Consider the following 17,207-nt stretch of genomic DNA (forward strand, 5'->3'; position numbering starts at 1 on the left):
TTTCTGGCTATGCCACTGCCACTGCTTGAATAAGAGAAGCTACTTCAGCATTACAAGGAGCTAGGAATTTCTTAAACATTCTGTATATAACTATAAAAGTTTGGATTTTGACTTGGTATTGGTAATAGCTCTACATTATCAAATCCTAACAGTTTCAGACTAAGTATATAGTCCCATAAATGTTATTGGGATTCCATATCATTGCCATGAGATGATAAATAAATCAACTCCTTAAGCTTATCACTCAGAGTTGTAATTTTAGCTTCCACTTTTGAAATCCTATTGATCTACACACAAAAACAAAAAAAGTAACAAATTGTCATGCGTTTTTTACTCATTATGAAAAAGAATTGCTTATTCATATCCATTTTTGATCTTTAGTACCGAATTCTTAATTTTACACTTGGGATGTGATATGATGAAAATCAAATTTCTAAATTTATTTCTCAAAAATGACATATGTTTGGGAAAAATATCTTCCAATGTTTGGTTGAAGGGGGGAAAATATTTTTTCAAAAAAAAAAAAAACATTTACTAAGATTGGTAATAATATTAGCCAACCAGATTGTCTGGATGAAATATTGAGTGTTAAAAACTAATAATAGTGTTAGTTTTTGCTTAAAGCAAATGAGTTAAAATTAGTTGAGAATTGTAAAGAAAAGTAATTTTCGTCCAAAAGTGAAAGGACTCAATTTTCCCTTTTGGTGAAACATGTTTTTTCTGGAAAATATTATCTGGTGATCTAACTTATTTTTCGGAGAACATTTTGCAGAAAATATTTCGATTATGCCAAACACACCCCAATAATTCATGTATACTGACCTTAGTTTCATGAGCAATCTGCAGCATAGAGTTCCCATTGAGTGAAAAGTTGGCATACACAACGTCAACACCTTCCTCGTGGAATAACCGAATGATATTTAGAAGTGGATAAATTGGCAAGGCTGGTTATTAAAACGACGGCCATGTTTGGGCCCATTTCATGGACCTGGATCTGAGGGGTTGACTTGATACTTGGGTTGGGCTCAATAGTGTAATTGAATGATTTGGGCCTCTTTCTACTACTACCCATCCTTAATTCTTCCAAGTGCATCTTGTTCTTCTCCAATTTCATTTCTAAGCTTTTTATGTACTTCTCTGCTGCATCTATTTGATCAGGCAATGCCATTGTTTCCTGCAACATTCAATACAAATGATGTATTAATTAAGATGCTATTGCATGTGATTAGACTACTAGTGATTTCTTTCCAGCCATCTATTCAAGATTTGGCGGATATAGGTATATTTGGTATTTGTGTTGATAGGAGGTAACATGTAACCTGTAAAGTTAGTCGAGCTCCGCCCAAGCTTGTATGTGCGGACCGTTATTAAAAAAATAAAAAAAAAAGAGGACGATCTCACTCATAAGAGTGGGATGATGACATAAGAGTGATCACATTCAATTAACGGCGGATCAAGAATTATAGTGGATTCAATCTTTATGTTTTTAATGTACAAAACTCATTATACTTTTAAAATTATAGGCTCAAAATTTAGTGTAATTGAGAGAAACTAATTATCCGGAGTTTATAATAGCGGTTATGAACTTTAAAATAGTGACGGATATAGCTGACACTCATGGGTTTAACTGAACCTATAAATATGAAACATGGACAAGAAATAAAATTAAATAATCGGAGCAAAAGGAAAAAAAAAAAAAAAAACACAAACCTTAGAGACATGAGAAGGAAGCAAGGAATTAAGATGATTATATAGATTCTTCATATGATTCCTTCTATTCTTCTCCACATACTTCCTTTCCATTTCTGGACCTGTCGAAGCTGAACTAGACCTCCGGCAACCTTCCATTTTCTAGAAACTTTTCTTCAAGTGTTTCTTTGTAACTTTATTTTCAGCCCTATCTCAATGAATGAAAAGAATATTAGAAATAATCAAGAACTACTTTAGTTCCCACAATTCAATAATTATTATAAACTCCTTTTATAGACTCCACCAGGCCATTGTTTTCTATAGGGGTCAACAAGAAGATGAATAAAAAAAAGAGTCAGTGACGTTACTTATCAGTACGTCATGTAATTGTCATTTCTCATTCTCCAGTCAATAAAATAAGAATTTATATTACTTATGATAATTTAGAATTTTTTTTGCTTTATAATATCAGGTTAATTGCTTAAAGTATATATTTAAATATTACTTATAATTATCTATAACAACATAATTGTATAAATATATTTTTTTATATCAATAATACATAAAGTTAAAAAATAATTTTATTTTTTATATCAATAATAGATAAAGTTTAAAAATATTTTCGACAATGTGAAAGGATCAATAATATCTGGTCGGTTTATGAGCTAAATTCAATGTACCAAAACGTCATAGATTCTATGTTAGAAGAAATTTTTCAACAGAAATTTTCATCTATTAATTTACCGAGGACATGATATGTCCAAAGGAAGGTACATCATCATTTACAATCCAACTTGAAAATATTTCGTCCCAAGAAAGTTCGTTCGACAAAGAAGTTGCAAACTTAGCTAAGTTATGAGCAACCACATTACGCCTTCTAGGAATATGGAAAAGCACGACACGATCGAGACATAAAGACATGTTTCAAATATCTTTACTAGCTACATCCACGTTCTAAGTAACTGTCACATTTTTCTTCAAAATATCCACAACACCTTTCGCATTGGAGAAGACATAAATTTTTCTCCATCCATGTTGTACCGCTTGTTCCACAGCATTTTTAATTGCAAACGCTTCAGCAATCATAGACTTCCTGACGAACTGTATCGGGGATCCATGGGCATGAAGCAAAACACCCTTGCTATCTAGAGCAACCACACCAATGCTAGCCTTATTCGAACTAAGTTGTAACCCTACATCAACAAATAAAAAAATCGCATCTTTGGGCATTGTTAGTTGACATTCATAATTCTTTTGTAAATTGCCATTTGAGGAGTCAGCATGCATTATTTCAAGAAACTTATTATACTCAAATAAAATTTTTGCCACTATGTATGGAGGATCAGTTAATTCATTATTAAAACACCAGTCATTCCTAGACTTCCATTTATGTCACATTATTATGAACGTCAAATTCAGAACACTAGCAGAATTAAGAACATTTTTTTTTGCCATAGTAATCTTATTATTCCACCATAAAGAAAAATCGATAATGTTAACAAGATCATTCCAATTAATAGGGCTCCATTTCCAAATTATTTGAGAATCAGGACACTTAAAAAGCATGTGTTCCATATTTTCTTCTTGTAATCCAATCTGTTACAAACACTAATCACATGATGCATTCGCTTTCTAATAATATTGTTAACTGGTGAAGTATTAAGCACGCACCTTCTTAAAAATATTTATGTTTATTTTTAATATTCATTGCCCACAGAAAATCCCAAAAAGCTTTAGAAAAAGCATTGACTACTGAATCGTGCAATACTACCACTAGTGTTCCCTTGCTTGCTTGAATTTGATGCAAGGCGATAACCTGATCTAATATCATAAACGCCTGATTTTGTGTAATGCCAAATTAATTTATCCCTGAACTTGTAGTAGATAGAGGAATAGTCAAAATAGCATTTGCATCATCCAAACAAAAGAGTCTATTCAAATCATTCATATTCCAAGTCAGGGAATCTACATTAATAAGATGGCGCACTTTTAAATCCACATTATCAAAAACAATAGTTCTACGAGGTTTAAAGCCAGTGGCATTAAGAATCCAGGGGTCTTTCCAAATGTAAACTTCCTAATCCGTCGCAACTCTCCATCATAACTCTTTTTCTAACAATTCGGCCCCCAAACTATAGTTTTCCAAATCCAAGACGCCGAAGCAGCTATCGTAGCATTTAAGAAAGAAACATTTGAAAAATACTTGCTCTTTAGAATTCATGGCAAAAGTAAATCTGGATTAAGAAAAATTCTCCAAGCCATCTTTGCCAACATAGCTTTATTAAACGCCTTAATATCTCTATAGCCTAACCCCCTTTGAGCTTTAGGTTCACACAGTTTCTCTCACCTCTCAAAATAAATCTTTTTTTCCCATCACCCTGACACCAGCAGAAGTTTGAAAGTATGGAAGTTATTTCCTTACATAAGCCCTTAGGAAGTTGAAAACAAGATAAGCATAGGTAGGTACCCCGGTACCTCTTTTCCAGCTGGATTTACAAAAGTTCCTTTCCATCCTTTAATTTTTGCTTTCACCCCGTCCTTTATAAAATCTAACATTTTGTTTTTAGACCTTCCTATCACTACCGGTAAGCCAAGTTACATACCCATTTGATTTTCTTGGTTGTGCCCTAATATAGCATAAATATTTTCCTTCTCAGCCTGCAAAATGTTTTCGCTAAAAAAATAGCATATTTCTCTACATTAATCAATTGACTCGATCATTTAGCATATATACTTAATATGTCAACAACAGTCTTAGCACTCTACCTATCGACCAAACGGAAAATTAAGGAATCATCAGCAAAAAGTAGATGTGAAGCACTAGGTCCATTTCTATTTAACCTTAACTGTCACACACGACCTAGTTGAGGCGTGATTGGCACCCGACACCTTACTAAGCCCGAGCGAACCAAACTGTGACTCATATCATCTATGTCTTGGAAGACAAATGAGGCTAGAGAGGCCAACCTAGAAGTATAACATCATCTTTATAGGCAGAAAAATCCATAAAAGATGTATAAACAAGGGCCGACAAGGCCGACATAACATACCGACATGACATAATTGAAACTGTATACATGATACTGTCTGTGAATCCTCTAAGAACATCGAAATAGTATATAAGTAGGGACAGGGTCACCGACATACCCATAACACAAAGGTACATATACAAAACCCTGATTCGGAAATACTCCAGGAAGACATGGAGCTCACTAACCAAAAGTTGATATCTATAGGCAGCCTACAGTGGAGGGTCCTCACCTCATCTATCTACACCTGCGTGTTATGAGACACAGTGCCCCCAGGTGAAGGGGTGTCAGTGTTATAGCCCGTATTTTGGACGTTGGAATATTTTAAAGTCGTCGCGGAAAGTTAAGGGCGAAACCAATTTCAAATATTTCATTAATGCACAAGTCGTTAAGGATACTATTTATGACCATTATTAGTATGAAAATAATGTGAGAGCCTAGGGGCAAGAAGAGGAATTTGCAAAATGACCAATGGAAACAATGTGGAAGGCTAGGGGTAAAATGGTCATATTGAGAAAAGTCGAGGGACGGAACGGGAATTTCACAAAAATTTTATGAAAGTTCAAAAGGGCCACATTGGCCATGTGATGGAAACTATATGGGCCAAGGTGTACATGGCAAGACTTTGGTTCATCTTTTATGCTAGGAAAATTTCAAGAAATTAAAGGAAATTTCTAGAGAGGGGCATGTGCCCCTCACATGCTTGAAATTATAACTATATATATGTGACTCCCTTTCTAATTCAAGACAAGATAAAGATGAACAAAAATAAAAGAAAGAGAGAGAGGTGAGTTCGGCTAGGGGCTGGCCGAAACCAGCCCCTCAAATTTGATCATGGAGGGTTGTTTTCTTCTAGTTTCTTGCTATGGGGAAGATGCTTGTCAACAAGGTGGGGTTGTTGGAGCAAGTAGAATACTTATATGGATGGTTCATGAGTCATAACCAAGTGGAGAAGATGAAGAATGAAGGTAAAGAACTAACCCTCTTTTATGTGTTATGAATATTGTTGAAGTATTGTAGTATGTAGAAATGAGTGAAATTTGTGAAACATGTGTGTATTGGTGTGTGTAGCCGTGTGTATGGGCTGTTTTGGAATAGAAATAATAAGCAAATTTTACTTCGTATTAAAATTGTTGTTATGAAGGATTCATGCGTATTGTAGTATATGGAATTGGAAGAAATTCATGAAATATGGAATTGTTGGGGGTTGGCCGTATGGTCCCCTTTTGTGTAGTTGGGAATGAATAAATTGTTGTTAGTATTTTGGTTGTCGTCGTTGTGAGTTCTATGATGGAAAATGAAGTTTTGATAATCCAAGTTAAGATTTTAATTATGCGGGCTGATTTGGAAGCTAATGTGATTGTAATATAGTCGTGATGCGGTTTCTTGAATTTATGAAATGAAGTTGTAAATGAATGTATTGTAACATAATGTGTGAATTTGGGAGGAAAGAATGTGTTTAGTGTTGTTCTCGGGTTTGGGGATGAATTCGGGTAGGTCGGGGTGTTGGTTGAGTTGTTTGTAATATCGTGTGAATTGTTTAAAGGGTCTGGAATATTGTTTCGATTGGGTTCGGATTAGAAATGGAATGTATGAACGATGATGTTGGTTTGAGTGTAAGTAGTCGAATTAAGTATAAGATTATGATGTTGAATTGTGTAGGAGTCGCTAATGTGAAAATGTGTTTTGAACCTCTTATTGGTGTGTTAGTATCTTTGTTGGTTTGGCCGGGTTAAATTTCCGGATGGTTGTTGTTGATTTGGGGCCGAGCCTTATTCTCGGGATTGGTACATTTACAGAGGAGATGCTGCCGAAATTCCGGCAGAACATAAGAAAACGTGTTTGAAAGGTTAAGGCAAGTATGTGACAACGAGTCTAACGAATGAATGAATCCTTTTGGACGTAGATTGACAAGATGGATGAACCCTCTTGCGTGTAAGAAAACAAGTTGGATGCGTAAGCACAACCAGTTGGTCGTCGCCCAGGTATGTGAGGCTTACCTTTCTTTCCTTGGCATGCCCTAGAGCCATGTAGGATATGATATGATATGTATCTTGAGGTTATTCCATTCTGTAATTTGAAGTCTGTTTGTGATCTGTATGTTTTCCCTAACTTAAGTGTCAAATGAGTCTGATAGGTGAATCGTGATTTAAGTATTTTTGATATAAACATTCTGGACTAATCGTGCCGACACAAATGTTCTGACGTAAGTATTTGGCATAAGTGTTCCGATATGAGAAATTCAGATACAAGTATGGACTCTGACCTGAATATTCCGACATAAGTAGGTTGAATTAAGTATCCTGGCATAACCCTTTTGATATATTTATTCTGACTTAAGTATTCCGACGTACGTATGATTCCAAAGGTTCTATTTGGTTTGATCCATAATCATGTCTAAAAGGGTAGTTAACCTGATTACGGCTTTGGTTTTCCAAGAAAAGCTTCTGAAATGATTGGAGAGCGTTTTGTACTTCGAACGCTCGTAACTTTTGTATACTAACTCCGATTGACCCGAAACTTGTTCTAGATCTTCACATGGCGATAGGCATTCTGTCATAATCCTTTTGATATATGTATTCGGACCTAAGTAGTCGGTTAGAGGAAATCCGATGCAAGCAATTTGGAACATGTATTCTGATTGAGTAAAAGCGATAAGTACCTTGATAGAAATATTCTGTTAAGAGTAATTTGACATAAAGTATTCTGTAATAAGGAATCTGTTATGCATATTCTGAGAATATGTTTGAATAGTCTATAAGTAATCTGTATGGACATTCTGAGAATACGTTTGATTAACTTATTGAGCTTGAGTTATGCGCATTTGATTCTTCACGACTCTGCTCGTGCATATGTTATGATTTCCTTCACCGAGTCCCGGGCCGGTATGTATCGTGCGGATGGTTCGTCGGGTCCTCTGTTGGGGGCCGGGTTCCATACATGAATTCTGAAGTATGATGTGTCCGGTTCCGGGGTACTGTGTTATATGTCCGTCCCCGGTTACCGAGGTTATGTTACGAAGTATGATGTGTCCGGGCTCGGGGTGCTGTGTTATCTGTCCACCCCCGGGTACCGTGGTTATGTTGTGATGTGTGACGGAGATCGGAGAAAAACTTCTGGAAGTTAGATGTGTTGTGGCGCCAAAGGCAGGAGTGGCAGCCACGTGCCTATGTTATCGTGCGCATTCATTGGCACTGTCCATCAGTTCCTCGGCGTGTTATCTGTCCCCGAGGCCACCATGCATATGATATGATGTGACCGTCCCTCAGAGTGTTATTTGTCCCCGAGGTTATCGTCTGTATGATATGGTACTTGTCCCGGCGTGTTATTTGTCCCCGGGGTTGCCGCGTATGTGATACGATATCTGATTCTGATATGCATGACTTATGTGGGAAAGTAAGTATTCTGACCTTCCGTATATTCTGTATTCCGTCTGCTATGTGATGTCATTCAAGCAATTTGTACGTTCTGTAATCTGTCTGGTATACGAGATGAGTAAGTATGATTCGTGTCTGGAAAAGAAAAATGATAAGCGTTTGATATTTCTGAATAAGTTTTTGTATGTTGTTCTGTCTATATCAGTCATGGTTTCATTTTCTGTACTTATGCCTTACATACTCAGTACATATCCGTACTGACCCCCTGTTCTTCGGGGGCTGCGTTTCATGCCGCGCAGGTACTCCCAGACGAGATGAAGACATTATAAAAGCTATTTCAGTGCTGGCGAACTCCAATTGCTCCTGGAGGACTGCCGAGTCAGAGTTTGACATAGCATATACGTTATGGATTCTGTATGATGTTAGAGACTTTGCAGACAGAGTCGTGGGTGTGGTATGTCAGTTTAGTAAGCGGCTCCAGCAGCCAATGTGTCGTTCTGTGTTATGCTATGACGTCTGTGGGAATTACAGACCCCTTTTGATTTGAAAGCTAAGAAAAAAAATATATGTGTATTTTCTGTAAGGTTTGCTATGTATTGTGTTTTATGAAGTTTAAAAGTCCGGAAAGATTTTGTACGAATGAAAGTCTGTGGGTTCGCTCGGCTCCGGATATGGGGTCGGGTGCCCATCACACCCTAGGGGAATCAGGGTGTGACAGTCAGTATGAAGAGTGTACTGAGTATATTAGGCAAAAACGTAATATGAGAATAACATATTGTAAATAAGAGGGATAAGAGTCAACCTGTAACCTCTGACTTGCCGTTGAGAGCCATAACATATATTTTACTACAATTTCGTAGGTACATCTATCTTCCATGCTATTGTACTGGCTACCTTGCCATTCTGACATTGACTGCCTACTGATTAGGGGTAACCGCTCATTCGGCCGTAGCTGCATAACTGCCCAGCTGGCCGTAGCTCGATGGTGAATACTTGTATGCCTATCCATTTATACCCCGACGGTGAATGCATATGACATATCTGCTCGACCGACTGTAGCTAGGCAGTGAATGCATAACTGTCCATCCGGTCGTCGCTCGGTGGTGAATACGTGTCTGCCCATCCGGTGGTCACTTAAGACGCATATTTTCCCAACTGAGCATCATTTGGTATTACGTGAGGTAGAATAGCCAAGCTTGAATACGTACTATATACATACCTATCAATACTATCTTACTCTTACGAAAGTACATCGGGATTGGATAACCTCTTTTGAATCTTTAGAACTTCCTTCGGAGTGACGTAAAGTCGTTGTGCCTCCAATTTCATCATGAGAAACCAACATCAATATCATGAATCTTAATAAGACTTGAAATCTGAGTTATATCATGCTTGAACAACATTGGAAGAAGATGAATAATATGAGTATCCTTGACTACTAAAAGTATCGTCCCTTAAAATAACGGTCGTCTACATCTCATAACATTGGGGACATGCCAAGAGAAAGAAGAGTTAGCCTTAGCATACCTCAAGTCGTCAAGCAAACCAACCAAGAGCTTTTCACAAATAGTGCGCCGGTCCTATAACAAAGGGATACATATACAACTTAGATGGCGCTAGTATATCATGTATATCAAATGATAACTCGATTCCAAAGTGAAACGGGTAGCATTTTCCCTTTTTTTTTCAACATCCATAACATATTCAACAACCAACAACAACAAGAAACTCATATAAGTCCCTTATACTCACTTCACAAGTATTTTAAGATATACATCAAACAATACAATATACGCTTCGTATACGGCACTTTATACACTTCTTCCTTAACCATTTAGAGAAACCATAACAACATGATAAAAACATCAACTACTATCCAATTAGAATGAAATTATCTCAATAACACAGCAACGACATGATCAAAAAAATCCATAAACTCAATATAGTCTCTAACTCGTATTTGAACCTCCTTTCATACTTTAATCCTTCAATCAAGTCATTTAAAGGCTAAAACATACTATGAAACATGAAGATGAGATGGTAGCTTACCTTAATCACTCAAGAAAACCTCAACACAAAGTTTACTTCACCATGAAGTAACTTCCAAATCCACCATAAGAAGCAATAGTTGAATCCGATACATAATCTGAAGCTTCCAACACCTTACTTGCACTCTTAACCTTTGAATTACCTTGGGTTTACTTAGGATTAATTAGGGAGAGTTTATAAGGTATCCAGGGTCTAAGAGTGGTGAGAAATGAAAGAGGAACGAGCTTGGATCAATTTAGACAACTCCAAACATTTCCACCGCCTCAATTTGACGATCACTTTGACGAACCGTCAAATGGTTTTGCGGCTGTCAAATTGGTCCGTCAAATGGACCATCCAAAATACCCTACCATAACCATTTGATGGTGGAGGATCCACCACTTTACGGGCTATCAAATGGTTCATGGTCCGTCAAATGAGCCGTCAAAATGTACTTTCCGACAAACTTGTTTCCTTTGACTCGTTTAACCTCTAATCCTTCCAATACTTACGAAACATGAACTTAAACCTTTGTATGCATAAGATAAACATGTTTACTATCGTATCCCCTCAAAGATAGTCCTGATGTCCAAGGCTAGGACAACTAACATACGACGAATCTCAACGTACAAAACTACGAGATGTAATATTAACTTGCGGATTTGACCCCGATTCTCAGCCTTTTTAAGAAGTGTCGAAAGACCTTCAGCATAAATCAAATAAAAAAGGTGACAATGGATCACCTTGACTTAAACCCTAGTTGGTTTAACCCACCCTACAATTTTGCCATTTATATTAAATCTATAGGTTGTAGAGGTGACACATTCCATTAAGCGACCAACAAATTTGGTCAAAACCCATTTTTAAGAGCATTTCCTTAAAAAGAATAAAAATCAATTGTACTCTATCATAGGCTTTAGACATATCAAGCTTCATAGCCATGAATCTCTCTCTTCCTTTTTTTTTTAAGCAAATGCATAAATTCATGAGCTAACACAACATTATCAGTAATTTGTCTATTACCTACGAAGGTAGACTGATTTGGAGATATAATCATAGGTACAACCTCCTTCATTCTAGCAAGTAGCAACTAATACTTTGGCAATTATTTTGTAAGCAGTAGAGTGGGCTGGTTTTAGTTTTTGCCTTTCAATTGGGCTAGTATTTAATTTATGCCTTTCAAATTCGAATTTATATCGATAATTTGCACGATTGTCCTTATTCGGTGGTGGTCTTTAATTTTACCCCTCAAATTGTTGGTCTTGAATTTTTTCCATTGGTCTAAAATATTTTGAGGTTCTGAGTACGAACACCGGCTCAGTTAAAAAAAAATCGCAAACCTGAATTTCATAGCAAAACTAAGCCTATTCAACTAACTTATGTAGAATTCCAGTCTAGTAAAAAAAAAGAAAATCCGCCTTGCAAAATTTCGCAAGGCACATTCTGCTTTATAAGGCAGAATTTTAGCAAAACCTTGTCTTGCAATTTTTTTTTTTTTTTTTTTTTTTTTTTTTTTTTATTGAGCATGGGTTCAAACCCATTTTCTTGGGATATTTTCAACCACTTTTTTAAGCTAAGGACAAAAATATAGGCCAACAATTTTAGGGGCAAAAATTAAAGACCAGCGCTTTGAAGGACAATCTGTGCAGGAAAAAAAAATGAATTATATCTAGCAGGATATAAATTTTTTTAATGTCACGGGGCATAGCTTATGCCAAGTTATTCTCCTTGAGCGGTAAAAATTAAAGACCATAACAAAAATAGGGCAACGTGCAAATGACTCTACAAGTGTCCGATTTTTATTTTATCAAATGATGCATCTCTTTCTTTTGTCTTTTTTTATTCTTCTTTTTGGAAGGAGACATCTTTTTCTTTTTTAATTTGGGAAGGAGATAAAGGAACAATAATGGAGGAGCCGAAGTTTTCAATAAAAAATACCCTAAACGTGTCATATTTGTTTTGTCAAATGATTGCATCTTTTTCTTTTGTCTTTTTTATTTGTAACTAAATACCTAGACATATATTATATGATAAGTTCCAAACAATACCTGCGAAAATTGTTTGTCTTTGTAACATTAGAAGTAAGGAGGCATTTTTTTTTCTTTTTGAATTTGGAAACGAGACAATGAAGGAAGAATAATGGAGGAGCCGAAGTTTTCATTAAAAAAAACTCAAAATATAAATAAGTAAATATATAAAAAATCGAAGGGATTCAAGATTCAATTTATACATAAAAATAATTTGACATTTTTTATATAAAGCAATTTTTTGATGAAGGAGGTTAGTCTGAAGATCCCTTCTGATAACCCTTGCTACGTCCACGAGAACAAGCACAAGCATTATCAAACAATGGAGATTGCAAATTAATCTTCCGGCAAGGAGCTAAATTATATCAACTGATATTGTGGAATTATATTAATCCCAGAGACATCACGAGGAAAATTTTAAATAATTAGGAACCTACATTCAATTATTCTTGTTTTAGTAAGTTTCAAAAATCACCTTTGTTTGACGAGCAGCTTCTGACATGAAAGAATTATATTAAGGATTCAAGAAAAGCGGTGCCAATTTCGGCGGAATTATTAAGAATTCAAGAAAACCCTACCTCTAATCGTCATTTGGCAGCAACGACAATTGACTTTGATGGAAAATAAAGATACAAACATTACATTTGCGTTTTGGACAAGGAGAAAATTCTGCACAAAGCAACGACCTAATCATTATTCTTTTGGTCTCAATTTATGCAATTATTAGTTTATTCAATGCTAAGTCAACAAATTCAAATCCTTTAATACTTGTAATCCTAAAGAGTCTTAAATAATGTTTGTGTGATTATAAATTATGTTAAATTACTTTGTAAAATAAAAAAATTGACATTGTTTTCGAAATATATTACCCAAAAAAAAAAATGTGACACATAAACTAAAAACATAATGAAACAGAGCTAAGATAAGTACTCTTTATTCCAATCCGAATATCGAAGGATTTAGACTGACAACAAATACTCATCTGCATGAATCACGATACTAAACAAGGAGATGAAAATTTACATCTCAATTGTTTCCATGCCCAAATGGAAAACTGTTCCAGTTCCACAGAGAGCTAGGGGTTTCTTGAACGTTTTGCATGTAACCATGCATGTTTGGATTTTGACTTGTTGTTGGTAATAACTCCTGTGCATCAAAATCTATCAGTCCAGAATGCATGTTTGGATTTTGACTTGTTGTTGGTAATAACTCCAGTGCATCAAATTCTTTCGGTCCAGATTTAATTATGTAGTCCCATAAATGTAGTTGGGATTCCATATCATTGCTGCAAGATGGTCCATAAATTAATTCCTTCATCTTATCACACAGAGTTGTAGCTCGAAATTCCATTGTTGAACTTCTGTTTATATGCACCTAAATAGATCAAACATTAAATGTAAGTTTAAACGAATCTAGTTTGATATGCAAGAAGCTGACACTTGACAACTTATGATTTTTCTAGTACAGTGGAAGTCATTTTTCGAAAAATCATTATTTAATTAGCACTTCTTCTATCCCAATTTATGTGAACGGATTCGGAGTACGAAACATTGGTAATGAGTCGAAATATTAAAAAAAAGCGTTTGAGAAAATAGTAGTAAAAGAAAATTCAAATTTCACTCCCCAAACGGTAACATCTTCACATAAAATGGGACGGCGGGAATATTAAAGATTAACATTAGTTTTAGTAAACAAGATTGTATCTGATGAGTTTTTTAGTCTAGATATATGAGTTAATAGTGAAGGAATTTTGCTTCCATCCAAAGGTTAAGGAAGTTGTTTTCTCCCTTTTAGTGGAAAGTATTATCATGAATAATATTTCAGCCAACAAAACATCAAAAATTAGGGACTCATTTGTCTATAAATGTTTATTCAAAATTTTAAATATGTGCTTGTCAATCAAATTAGCTGATTATCTCAACTTCAAATTTGAAATATTGAAGCTTGAACAACGTGAAGTTTTAGAAGTTTTTCAAGTTTTCACTCATAAAATTTCAACAAATTTCATGCAAAAAGACAACTTTATATAACAGGGTTGTTGGTAAGAGCTATAGCAGCTTAACTTGCAGTTGATTATGAAACATATGCCCTTTTTCAACTTTACTACAAATACTACTTTTTTTTTTTTTCAAATATCAACAGGATCAATATGTCCAAGCTCCAACTTTAGAATGTTTCCCCAAAAAAATATTTTCCATTGTTACCAAACATACCCTTATAATACCATCATTACCTTAGTTTCACGAGAAATTTGCAGTGTAGAGTTTCCATTGAGTTGAAAGCTGGTATACACAACTTCAACACCTTCCTCATGGCATAATCGAATGATGTTATTAAAAGTGGCTAAATTATCAAGGCCAGTTATCAGAACCACGACCATTTTTGGGCCCATTTCATGGAATTTGATCTGAGGGGGTGACTTAGTTTTCTTTGTGCCCATTTTCAATTGTTCCAAGTGCTTCTTCTTCTTCTCCAATTTCTTACCTAAGGTAGCTATGTACTTCTCTGCTGCATGTACTTTATCAGGCACTGCCACTGTGTCCTGCAGCACTCAAATTGTAAACGATGCATATAGAAGAAATATACATGCACGTAGATCGTCGGATCCGACGTTTATGGGTTATGAATTCTAGTTCTTTTTGAGTTGCTAGCTAGGTCCTAATAAATAAAAAGTAAAGACAAATACTGGATTTTTTAAGCTTTATGAGTTCAACTTTTAAGGTTGTTAGCATTAAACTCCGGACGAATCCAAGTGGGTGGAAATGGGTTCATCCAAACCTCCTTCGACGAAAAATTACACTATATCTACAAGATTAATTATTCTTTATATATGCATATATAGTAGATGTTGAATCCCCTTGGGCTTCTTCGCGTGCTTACTTTACTATACTTTGAACCCCCTTAGCGAAAATCCTGGCTCCGCCACTAATTGAACCCTTCATATTTTTAAAGTTCTGGATTCATATCCATCATTTATTAAAATTTTAGTAAATTTTTATATATAAATGTATACTCTGTTCTAAAAATACTGGATTCATATGAAGTTATGAACCCACCACCCATAAACTGCATCCGCTCTGGAGGCTAGCCTCTGCGTGCATGCAAATGATGTTAGCTAAGAGCCAAGTGATCATTATTCCTATGGGAAAACGAAAATAATTGGATGCATGATCTCACTCATAAGACTTGGATGGTGATGGAACAATGATCTCATCTCGAGGCAGATTTAGAATTTTAGGTGATTCAACCTATATTTTTTTTTTAATTATTAAACCTTTTACACTTTTAAAAGTTATGGATTCAGAATTTATTACTAACTTTAAATTTTAGTGATTTCACACACGCACGCGCAAACACATTGTTTCTGTGAATAACAAAATGTTCAAGATCAGTTGAAACCATAACTTCTTATATAACTAGATGTGCCACTAATTCAAAAAAAGTTAGGTGTCGAACGAAGCGAGAGAGAGATCGATCAATTTTCTGAAATTTTTAGTCTGTGGATGTAAACCTAGCGGTTACGAGCTTTAAAGCAGTAGTAGATATAGATTATTTTTAATGCTCAGGGATATTTTCAATCTATTTAACCCCTGCTTATTATTAACTCTTAGGGCTATTTTCAATCCATTTTAACCCATGCTTATTTTTAACGCTTAGGGCTATTTTCGTCTCATTTTAACCCGTACTTATTTTTAACGCTTAGGGCTATTTTGAACCAATACAAATTTTAACCCATAATACTTTAACCTTATTTTTTCAACCATGACTAGCAATAATCACTGTTTGAATGTTTACAAACCTTTACCGGTGAAAGCTATCATATTTGGACATGAAGATGGAGTTAAGCAATTTTAAAATGTGTAAGAATAATTCTCTTCCGCTTGAAAATAAAAGTTACACAATCACTTTCAGTCAACGGAATATAAAAATTGTCACTGAGAAATACTTGAAGCACATGATGAAAAAATGCAAGAAAATTGAATTCAAGAAGAAGGAAGAAAGACTCATGTTATCGATGTGTGCAAGTTAAAAAATACTCAAAAAAGAAATCCACAAGCACAAATTGCTAGATTCGAAATTAAGGAGGAACAACTTTTCTAGATTGCTGCAACAGAAGCAAGGAGGAATGTTGGATTTTGCATCTGTTACTGCTACAATTTTCTAGAATAATTAGTTGTTTAGTTGTAGAAGATGTCTAATAGTTAATTTAGTATAATATTCAGTTTTTTATTTTTAGTAATAATCTAATACTTTTGCTGTAGGAGAGAGTTTACATTTATGTGCCTATATAAAAGCTTATGATTTTAATTTTTATAAGAGACAGATTTTATTCATATTTCTACCTTGTTTTTTGCATCTTTCTCCAGAAAATCATAATAGCTTGCCACTTACATGTTCGAGATTTTACAGTATTTCGATATAGAACATGAATATATACGTGCAAAACTACTAAATTTTAATAAATATAATATTTTGAACTCATGATAATTTCAAAACCTCGATGAATTCAGTAGTAAGAAATTTGAAAAACAAACCTTAGACGTAGAGGCATGAGCAGGGATCATGGAATACAGCTGGTTAATGAGATACTTCATATAAATCCTTCTATGTTTCTCCACATACTTCCTCTCCAATTTTGGACCTGCCTTAGCTGATTTAGACCTCCGGCTACTTTCCATTTTTTTCTGTTGAGTACTAGGTATTTTTAGAAACTTTTTTCTAGGTGTTTCTTGTAAAATTTTGCTTATTCATTAGTGCTACTTTAGTTCTCATAATGTTGCTCCTTTTATAGATTCCACCAAACCGTTCTTTGTTGGAGGTCAACAAAAACATGATGCATTAAAACAACAAGCTAGTGACGTCACAAATTAAAACATCATGTATTTGTCATATTTCTTATTCTCCGCTCAATAAAATTAAAATTTGAAATTTATGAGTTCCTAACCACGACTTCAAGATAACGCTATAAGATAATAAATTAGTTCACAAAAGGCTACCGAGTCCTATGTTATTATATACTCCATTAAAGTTACGAGCTGATATCGCTCTATGACTAC

At 35.1% G+C, this 17,207-nt stretch overlaps 1 protein-coding gene and 1 pseudogene across 1 annotated transcript; both read right to left on the reverse strand.

Moving 5' to 3' along the window:
* Positions 1-176: 176 nt before the first annotated feature.
* Positions 177-2,082, reverse strand: LOC132615690 (transcription factor bHLH162-like; annotated as a pseudogene).
* A 12,065-nt stretch (positions 2,083-14,147) lies between these two features.
* LOC132616565 (transcription factor bHLH162-like) lies at positions 14,148-16,888 on the reverse strand. Its single transcript, XM_060331415.1, has 2 exons — positions 16,686-16,888; positions 14,148-14,692 (listed from the first exon to the last, which is right to left on the reverse strand). Exons 1-2 carry the CDS (start codon positions 16,827-16,829, stop codon positions 14,366-14,368), a joined length of 471 nt encoding a protein of 156 aa, XP_060187398.1. The 5' UTR covers positions 16,830-16,888; the 3' UTR covers positions 14,148-14,365.
* Between the last annotated feature and the right edge of the window lie 319 nt (positions 16,889-17,207).

The sequence above is a fragment of the Lycium barbarum genome, chromosome 1 (genome assembly GCF_019175385.1).
Source record: "Lycium barbarum isolate Lr01 chromosome 1, ASM1917538v2, whole genome shotgun sequence".
In the NCBI taxonomy this organism is placed as follows: Eukaryota; Viridiplantae; Streptophyta; class Magnoliopsida; order Solanales; family Solanaceae; genus Lycium; species Lycium barbarum.